Source organism: Myotis nattereri (assembly GCF_964212035.1).
Source record: "Myotis nattereri genome assembly, chromosome: 11".
Lineage (NCBI taxonomy): Eukaryota > Metazoa > Chordata > Mammalia > Chiroptera > Vespertilionidae > Myotis > Myotis nattereri.
Genome location: NC_138086.1, coordinates 17,346,942 through 17,357,711, shown reverse-complemented (window position 1 = coordinate 17,357,711; position 10,770 = coordinate 17,346,942). Strand labels below are relative to the sequence as shown.

The window sequence follows — 10,770 nt, the reverse complement described above, 5'->3', positions numbered from 1 at the left end:
GAAGGGTCCTGGGTTCAATTCCAGTCAAGGGCATGTACCTCAGTTGCAGGCTCCAGGCTCTGGTTGTGGTCATGCAGGAGCCAACCAATCAATCTGTCTCTCTCACATCGGTGTTTCTCTCTGTTTCCCTCTCCCTTCCACTCTCTCTAAAAATCAATGGAAACAATATCCATTGATTTAAAAAAAAAAAAAACAACCACTGAGATCAGAGAGGACAAAATTAGAGACAGAGAAAGACCAGTTATGAGGCCATTATACAAAACTGTGAAAGAGATGGTGGTGGATTCAACCAGGATTGTGACAATGGAAATGGACTAAAATACACAGATTTGAGAGATACTTAATAGACTAGGTGTGGTGATCAGATAGCTGTACAAGTTGAGGGAGGGAAACAAATGCAATTGGCAGTAAAGTGAATGCAGACTGAGAGCCTTGAGGACCTCAGAAAGTAAGTGAAGAGGAAACTGTAAGAGATGAGGAAATAAATGGTCAGAGAGGCAGGAGATCCAGAGAATGTGGTATCACTGACAACAAAAGAGAGGGAGGATATGTTCAGTATCATCAAATTCAGCCAAAAATGAAAGAAAATTAAGAATAGAATCAACAGCCATAGTATTTTAAAGTATTTGGGAAGGGGGAGTGAGTGCAAGAATGGGAGGGTGGTAGGTTAAAATAGATTGAGGGTGACACAGTCAGTTGGAGTGTAGGCCCATGTACCAAAAGGTTGGGGGTTCAATTCTCAGTCAGGGCACATACCTAGGTTGTGGGTTCCATCCAAGTTGGGGCGTGTATGGGAGGCAACAGATCAGTATTTCTCTCTCTCTCTTTCTCTCTCTCTCTCTTCCTCTTTCTCTAAAATCAATCTACCTATATATATATATAAAAGCCTAAGTGGCCGTTATGACTGATCAACCAAACAACCAGTTGACCAGTCGTTATGACACACACTGACCACGAGGGGGAAGACACTCAATGCAGGAGCTGCACCCTGGTGGTCAGTGCACTTCCACAGCAGGAGTGCTGCTCAGCTGACCGACCCCCCAGCCCGGTGGCAGCCACTCACTCCCTCAGTAGTCCTGCAAGTCCAATCTCCAGAGAACAGACCAGGCACTGATAGACCAGGCCACCAACACAATCCCAACAGCACCACCAGCATCCTGGAAGTCAGCCTCGGGCACTGTGGCGGTTTACCCTCCCTAGACACTCTACAAGGAAGAAATGATATAAAAGCGGGTGCCAGGTGGCTCCAGACAACTGGCGCGAACATCAGCAGGACGGATCTGGATCCTGGGCCAGCAAGGGTGTCCCACCCGGAGGGCTGATCCCATCCCAGGCCTTCCCCCACCCCTCTTGGATGGGCACCAGATGCAGGGCTCACTGCTTGCGAGCACCACTGCAGGGGAGTGAGCCTCTCCCAATCAGGAGTGACTGGGCGCGAGCCTGCAGCAGGCACAGCAGGGCTGGGATGAATAGGAGCAGGAGCATCAGGCAGCATTAGACTGCTGGTTTCAGCCCAATCCCCCCAGGCCATGCCAAGGGACCCTACCCGTACATGAATTCATGCACCGGGCCTCTAGTAGAAACATATCCTCAGTTAGGATTTAAAAAAAAAAAAATAGATTGAGGAGTGCAACCTGAGACAATGGTGACTATGGCATAAATGACTTATTTAAAAAGTTTAGCTATAAAGTGAAGAAAAAAGACTGGCCTAAAAGAGGAGCTAGAAAGGAATGAGGGGTCAAGGAAGAATTTTTTTATCTTCTGAAGTGGGAGATTTGTGCAGATAAAAACATTGGTGGGAGGAGCCAGTACAGAAGTTGAAGGTTTAAAAGAGGAAGGGGATATAAGGTCTGAGGTTAAAGTGTGGTTAGGAATAATTAATAACTATTAACTTTGATGAGACCTGAACCTTTGTTTTGTAAGCATGACATGTACCAGACTGTTTGATTCTTACAGTAACCTGTGAGGTTGGCACCATTATTATCTCAGTTTTTTCATACGCCGTTGCTGGCACACAGGAGAGTTAACTATCTTGCATCTACACACAGAAAAGGGTAGGGGGTGGAAGGAAACCTGGGATTGGCATTGCACTGAATTTACATGCTGCCCAACAAATGCCATCTAATGAAGAACCCGGAGAACGCTTCTGAAGTCAGCTCTGCTCGAAGAGAATGTAAGTGCATCTGTAATGACTAACTTTTGTATTTTTTACTTATTCAATAAAGATTTATTGAGCACCTACGCTATAGGCACCAAGAATGCCCTGGGATTAAAAAATGAACAAGTCTAACATGGCCCCTTGATACTCTATTGTATTAGTCAGCTCAGGCTGCTGTAGCAAAATGCCGTAGACTGAGTGACATAAGCAACAGAATTCATTTTCTCAGGTACGGAGACTAGAAGTATAAGATCAAGATCTAGCAGCATCATTTTCCGGTGAGAGCTCTCATCCTGGCTTGCAGATGGCTGCTTTCTTCCTGTTTCCTGACATGGAGAAAAGAGAGCAATCTCTTGGGTGTCATATTAGGCCCTACCCTTATAACCCCATTTAACCTTAATTAACTCCCTACAGGCTCTATCTCCAAATACAAATACAGTCACATATGAATTTTGGGAAAAGACAATTTAGTCCATAGCACCTATAGCCTTATTTGCCACAATGACCTGTGTGGTTATTATAACAGTAGTAGTAGTTGTAGTTGTAGTTGTTGTTGTTATCTACCGCGCAAAGATGAAATCAATGAAATGTATCTGTCACACAGCTGGGAAAGGACTGGAATGACACTTCATTTCAGCATTCTTTTTAGGCAACTTAATTTGTCTCTCAGAAAGATCAGGGTAGTACCCTTAAATAAGGCAAAAACATATTTTTTTAAAAAAAGAAAAAGAGCATCCTCTTAGTTTTATCTTCCTAATGTTACATAATCTAATCACCATTGACTTTTATTCTCTCTATGAATGAGTATTATATTGTCCATTCCTAAGTTTAACTATTTTAGCGTTTGTACAGATTTTTAGGTGAGCTCTTCCCCATTTTATTTTTTTCTTCAGATTCAGTCTGCTTGTTGTGAGAAAATACATACATACATACATACATACATACATACATAAATGCCACATGCTAACCTGAGTAGCTCAGGGAAAGCCTGCAAGGCGGGGGGGGGGGGGGGGGGTTGCAAAATCAAAGACCTAAAGTAACCACAAAGGGTGGTCTGCAATTAAAAATGTAACTAAAAGCCGTTTATAGTGGGTAATCATGTCCTAGGCCAGACTTTTCCTTGACAAAATCAACTTAGATTTTTACCGAGCCTATAGTCTTTCTGCATCTGAGATAACGTATCTGTGAAATGTCTGGGTAACTTGCAACTTCCCTTTTTTCAGGACCCCTCAGGGCGCAACAAATGGCACCAGGGCAGAAACCACAAACTTCCTCATTGTTGTTGTTATCTTATCGTGTTAATTGTCGACTGTTAACTATCCTGTGCCCACCTGTGTACAAAAGCGTGTGTCCATCATTTCACTCTTTATCCAATTCACTTTTTAGCCGTTTCACTTTTTATTCAATCCCAGAGGTTTCCCCGTTTTGCTTTCTCCCGCCTCCCTAATCTATCACCAGTGGATTTCATGTAACCCATTTCCATCTCCTCCTTTGATAGTAATTTATAAAAATGAAGTAAAAACCTGCCATTCTCCAGAGCATTATCCCAGTCGGTTGAGATTCTGCTTCCCCGAAATTGTCGACAGTTTGGCTCAAATAAACTCACAAAAATTCTTTACCGGTTTGAATGTTGTTGTTTTTTCATGTTAGCATTGTTATCAGAACATTAGCTCTCTGGGAACCCTGATCACAGACACTGTGTCTCCAGGACTTTCTGAGAGCTGAGACAGAGGCAACTGTACTCAGAGACAATTCACTTCATTCCATAGGACATACTTTGGAATTAGTGTTTAAAATATTAGGTAACCCCATTTCTATTAAGTTTATAGGGTGTTTACTTCCATTTCAGAGACATGAATTCCTAATATGAGTTCTAGGTCATCTATAAATAACTCCAGATTTGCTTACCAATGTGATGTGTTGTTTCAGTGGCATAAAATAGGAAACATAGATAATAAGGCATTCCATTTTCTTAGTCAAAGATTTTTTTAATCCAGAAAATTGTATATTAATTTGGAAGCTGTATGTCACCCCTGGGGTTAGAAATCATCAGCCTTCCAAAACATTAAGAATAGAGTCAGCGAAGACTTCCTATGGAAACAGGTGTTTATTTGAGGATATATAAATTACCGACTTCAAATTTTACCACACAAATTATATCTTTAGGATAATATGGTTACCTTAATGGTGAACATTCTGTTAAGGGTCAACTTGCTGCCCCCAAATAAATAAGGGGGCAATAAAAATTTCTCAAAATGGAACAGGTCAGTGATTTAAGTTAGCTGTTCAAAATGGCCTTTCTACAAAACTGCTTTCTTTCCCCATGCCAAGTTTTCTTGAATAGGCCTATTCACTAGGCCAGTTAAATGTTGATAAATAATTTGATAACCAACTTCACTCTATACCAGTGCTGTCCAATAAAACATTCTGCAATGAGAAATGTTCTGTCTGCACTGCCAATTTGATAGTCATTAGCCACATGTAATACCTGAACCACTTGAATGTATCTAATATACCTGAAGAAACAAATTTTAAATTGTATTTTATTTTCGCTAATTTAAGTTAAATAGACACATGTAGCTAGTGGCTACTATGCTGAGTAGCATAACTGCACGCCCTACACTGGGGATCTAGCCCGCAACCCGGGCATGTGCCCTGACCGGGAATCGAACCATGACTTTCTGGGTCATAGGTCAGCGCTCAACCACTGAGCCACACCGACTGGGCACCCATATATTATTCTGTAGGGAGTCAAACTACTCCAATCCTGAACAGGGCAATTGGTAACACCCAATCCCAATGCAGATGGGTCTCCTGACATAGTTTGGTTATATTCTTCTTTAGGGTGTGGCTCATTTTCTATTATTTTCCCAGAAGATTGCGGGTGGTATGCTGAGTGGACTTTGTATGTGATACCCAAGGCTGAGGAGGTAAAAGCTGGTCCTGAGGCAGCCACGGAGTCACTTGTCTGGTTTTTCTGCTTTTCTGGGCCTGGAGCTGAAATACAACTGAGGCCTTGATGTTATCCTTGGGTAGGAAAAGGTCAGAGGTTCTCTAGACTCTCTGACTAGTGATATGAAAGATCCGGGGTCCAAGATCCTAAATATAGGAGAAGAAAAATAATTACCTCTACCCTTCTAGATTCTTGCTGAGACTCCTCCCACTCCATAAGAAAAAGACAGATTAACAGGAAAAAATAAAGAAAAGTTTAATAATATGCATACCTCCTGTATATATGGTAGATAACGAGGGGTAGAAGAGTGTGCTACCCCAAAGCATGCTTTGTGGGATATTGACTATTTTAATCAGGTTATTATTATTTTGTGTTAATATCTTATTGTTTGTTTATTTATTTATTTATTTTTTACAGAGAGGGAAAGAATGGGATAGAGAGTTAGAAACATTGATGAGAGAGAATCATCAATCAGCTGCCTCCTGCACAACCCCTACTGGTGCATGCCCTTGACCAGAATCAAACCCAGAACCCTTCAGTCTGCCGACCCACACTCTATCCATTGAGCAAACCAGTTAGGGCAAGCAGGTTATGTTATAAGAAAGGAAAGACTCAAGAAAAACTTTGACCTTCCCCCTAACTGCATAAAAGGAATTTAGATAGAAGACCTGCTCCAGGAAGGAAAACATCATCATAGATAACTATAGTTTAGCTAGAGGCCCAGTATACGAAATCGTGCATGGGGGAGAGGGGGTCCCCTCAGCCCAGCCTGCATCCTCTCCAATCCAGGACCCCTTGGGGGATGTCTGACTGCCAGTTTAGGCCCAAGTCTGGGGATCGGGCCTAAACTGGCAGTCGGACATCCCTTTCACAATCCTGGACCTCTGGTTCCTAATCACTCACCTGCCTGCCTGCCTGGTTGCCCTAACTGCCCCCCCCCCCACTGGCCTAATTGCCCCTAACTGCCCCCCCTGCCAGCCTGGTCGCCCCCAACTGCACCCCCCCCCCCACTGGCCTGGTCACCCTTAACTTCCCGCTCCCCACCAGCCTGGTCACCTCTTACTGCCCCCCCTGCTGGCCTGGTTGCCCCTCATGGCCCCCCCCGCCAGCCTGGTCACCCCGCACAGCCTGCTGTTCAGTCATTTGGTCATCCCTCACTAACCCCCCTGCCGGCCTGGTCATAGGCAGCCATCTTGTGAGGGCATAATAAAGAGGGTTATTTTGCATATTACCTCTTTATTATATGGGATGTGAACAAGGTGTGATAGTCCAGGAGCAAGCAGGAGGCACGTGTTCAGAGTCAGTCCTCTCTGTTAAACATGGCCCAGAAAACATTTATTTACCAAACATTTGCTTTTCCACCTCTATGGGAATTGCCTTCTTGTCCTTTGGCGCGCCAAACCACAAGCCACCCTCTCCCCCTTAACTCCTTAATGGCATATAAGCTCCAACTACCCAATGTGTTCTTGGATCTCATATTCTTATGGTACCCCCATGTGCACATCCACAATAAATTTGGTTACTTTTTTCTGCTAATCTGTTTTATGTCGATTTTTTTAAAGCATCTTTTTAAAAAAATACATTTTTACAATAGATTTTTACTGATTTCAGAGAGGAAAGGAGAAGGAGAGAGAGATAGAAAATCAGTGGTGAGAGAGAATCATTGGCCTGCTGCCTCCTGCATGCCCCTACTGGAGATGGAGCTCACAACCCAGGAATATGCCCTTGACTGGAATTGAACCTGGGACCCTTCTTCATTCCTCAGGCCAACGGTCTATCCACTGAACCAAACCGGCCAGGCCTATCTCATGTTGATTTGATTATTATTTCAGCCAGAAGAATGTAGGACACATTATTTTTGACATCCCCACAATCCCAAGGAAAATTGAGTAACCCTGAAATGGCCTAAGCCACCACCTTAAATACCATCCCCAGCTAAAGACTAACGGCTTTGGAGGCAGGGAGAGAAGAAGAGCTAGGGAGGTGATCAGGAAGAGCACGGGAAACTAGGGTAAGGTTGTGCATATTTAAGTCCTTGCCTCCTCCAAAGGTACGGGTTTCTAGAGATTTAGAGTCACCCTCTTCTTCCTGGTTTGGAGAGGGAGACACCCTTACCAATGGAGATTTTCCTTGTAAATGTGAGTGTGTCTTACTCCAGGGTAACTTCTGCTCAGTTTTCAGAGCTTCCGCTGTGTCTGCTGTTCCCTAAAAATAGCCGGCTCAAAATGAACAACACGCCAAAAAGAGGCCTATCGGGTGGGGGTATATTTTGCTCCCTTTGACTAACAACTTGAGGAGAGGATGGAGCAGCTCCCAGGTGTCTGTGAATGGAACCTAACTAACCTTGGGCCACTTTAGGTCACAAACTTCCCTTCGGAGCTGCCCAGCGGCCTTTTCTGGGCCCACTCCTCCGGAAGTGCAGGTAGTCAAGGATGTTTTCATCAACATCATAACCTTAATATTTTCACATCAATTGAGAGGCACAAAGCAACTAGTGGCAAATGCAAATTAACTGGCTTTAGAGGTAATCTAGATACAAGGGTAGTCTGGGCAATTGCTACCTGTTCCCAGGAGGAAATAACAGAATGTAAGGATTGGTGCTGGCAAGCTCCAAACCTGGGGTCAGCAAACAGGGTCAGGGGCACTTCAGAGAGCGGCCCACAGTCTGTCTGTCCCCCTCCCTCTGTTCCCTCTCACAGGCTGCTGCGGGCTAGGTTTCAGAGAGTGTATTTTTAGTAGGGGAGTTAAGACACCCTCCTAATTACAGCCTGCAGAAAGGTCTGCGATAAGAACTCTGTTAAGGACACTTTTTCAGGATGGAACAGATATACTGCGTGAGGACTCAAGTTTAATGGCTGAGAATCCTTCAGTAGATTCAGATTTTTCTATGCCAGAGAGTATGTATATGATCTGAGCCTGTTACAGACGATGAGGCTGCTGCAGACAGGCCTGCACTACAGTTTACTGACCTTCATGGAATCCTAACAAAGGGCAGTCCTGATCCCGGACCTGTTTCCACATTGTCCAAGCAAAAAGGGCAAAATCCATTTAGCCACAGGCTATAGAAGTGTAAATAAGAGAGAAGGATTTACTAGTAGAATATCTCTTTGCTGCTGGATTTATGGTTGTATATAACCCCCCTCCAACCTTTTTTTTTTTTTTTTTTTTTTTTTGTAATTCTCTTATCTGTTATCTCAGAGTTAAAAGACATCCATATTAAAACAAAAGCACCATCACAGAAAAAATGAGTGTATGATGATAATGTTACCAAGTAAGTGATAAATATATATAAGTATATATTAATAACATTTTTGTATTAGTTTGGGCTGTTATTTTGATTACTTTGCATAGTATATTAAGTGACTTATACAGCTGAACTCTTATACATTTTGTAAAAGACAAGCATATCTTAAAGTAATTTACTTAAAATTTTCAGACAGAAATTTGCAAGTCTTTCATCTTTTAAAATGTCTTTGCTTTGTTCTGGGATGTACTTATTAGTGAATGGCCCTAAGGAATGGTTACATTAGCATGTTTATAGCAGCATATTTTAAAAATATGCCCTGTTACAAATTTGACAAGTACAGATACTGTTTAACTTTAGAAGTGTTAATTAGGAATAAAATAGACTTGCATAATTTTATCATTCAAATAGCAACGAAGTCTAACAGAAAGATATTTTAATGCTCTGCTTGAAGGTTCACATAATTTAGTTAAATTTTATAACACTCAATTTTTGAAATGGGTATGCCCATTTATATGGCATAAAATTTAAAAACTACGAAAGAGAATGAGAAGAAAGCAAAAAAAAAATCACATGGAAGTATTTGATATAGTCAAATACATTGAAATATGACTTGAATGCTTACATATTTTCTATCAGAATTCATGGTTAGAACTAAGAAAATTGCTTGTGCTTTAGGGAAAGCAACTAATTGAGATTCTCAAAATAAGTTGGTTTATGTATATCAATCATTAAATATTTTGATGGAGTTGAATGTCATTCATAGATCTTACTTGTTTGTCAACGTGGTAGATTCAATTATCCTATCTAATAAAGAGAAAATATGCCAATTGACCCTCATGCTGTCACAAAGATGGCAGCACCCACAGCCAATAAGGAGGGAACATGCTAATTTACTGCCACACCCTCAAAGATGGCGGCACCCACAGCCACAAGATGGCCAGCAGGGGAGGGCAATTGTGGGTGATCGGGCCACCAGGGGAGAGCATTAGGAGTGACCAGGCCTGCAGGGGAGGGCAGTTGGGGGGACTGGGCCAGCAGAGGAGGGCAGTTGGGGGTGATCGGACCGGCAAGGGAGCAGTTAGGCATCAATCAGGCTGGCAGGGGAGTGGTTAGGGGGTGATCAGGCAGGCAGGCAGGTGAGTGGTTGGAAGCCAGTAGTCCCGGATTGTGAGAGGGATGTCCAAGGGGCCCCAGATTGGAGAGGGTGCAGGCTGGGCTGAGAGACAACCCCCCGCCCCCAATGCATGAATTTCATTCACCAGGCCTCTAGTTATTAATAAATATTCACTCCCTCTTCCCACCCTCCATACACATGGGTGGACTGAACTTTCTTGTCCCTTGACTTTGGGTTTGGCTATATAACTTGCTTTAATCGATGGGACATTAGAAGGTTGTGATGACCAAAGGCTGAAAAGCACTTGTACAATTGTTTTGTTAAAAAGAAAACCAGACGCCCAAAATGGCATCACTCATGCTAAAAGCCCAGGATACCAAACCTAATTTAATATATGACCTAATTCCAGTTTCTACTTCTCCCAGAAGTATAATCTTAAACCAACCAGTCTGGAATTTTCTGGTCAAGCATCAGTAAAGCAAAAGATCACAAGAACCCTCTCAAGGAGGCAAGCTACCTGACAAAACCTCACAGTTCCCTTCTCCCAGAAAGAAGATGTCTTGATCTAAAAGTAATTATTTCTTTTCTTTGCTAATACCTCCCCTGCCATTCTTCCTATAAAAGCCTTCCATTTTGTACAACCCCTGTTGCCTTCACGAATCAAAGCCTAATCAAACACAAACAGGAGTTTGCAGCACCCAGAGGAAGGGTTTATTATTTGAGGGAATGGCACCCAGCCTGGAGTCATCGGCAAGCTCGTTAGTGCTCAAATTCCTGGCTCCCTGATGGCTTCTAGGGAGTGGGTTATAGAGGAGAAAAACCACTAATCGTGATGATTAAAAGGGGCTTCAGTTGTGGGCTCTACTGATGAGTTGGGTCCAGGAGAGAGAGTAGTTGACGGTTGCATCAGGTCCTGAACATACAGAAAGGAGAAGGGGTCATGTTAAAGAAAAGGAGTTTCTGTGTGGTTACAGCCCTTGGAGCACCCTTCTACTTGCTAGGTGGGATGCTTCCCAAATCATTAATTGCTGAATAAAGTCAATTAGATCTTTAAATTTACTTAGTTAAATATTTTTCTTTTTTAGTTTCTTTTCCTGTACATTTGCTGTGCCCTTGAGAACATGCCTAGGCTAGTCTGTAGGTAAATGGAGCCAATCTGTATCTGATGAGCTGCCCACCAACTCCAGACACATGAGAAATAATAAATGATTGTTTCTCAGGTCACTGAGTTCTGGAGTGGTTAGTTACACTGCATTATTTGGCAATAGATAACCAATATAGCCACCAATATGAAACAC

At 42.8% G+C, this 10,770-nt stretch overlaps 1 protein-coding gene across 1 annotated transcript in view; it reads right to left on the bottom strand.

Annotated features, from left to right (window-relative positions):
- Positions 1-2,319: 2,319 nt before the first annotated feature.
- LOC308527319 (hyaluronidase-4-like) overlaps positions 2,320-10,770 on the bottom strand; it is a gene marked incomplete at both ends in the record, with an annotated part of 98,524 nt that continues 90,073 nt past the window's right edge. Inside the window, one exon of the mRNA XM_081102636.1 lies at positions 2,320-2,484. Within this exon, the coding sequence (XP_080958762.1) occupies positions 2,320-2,484 (165 nt within the window). The remainder of the gene's footprint in view (positions 2,485-10,770) is intronic.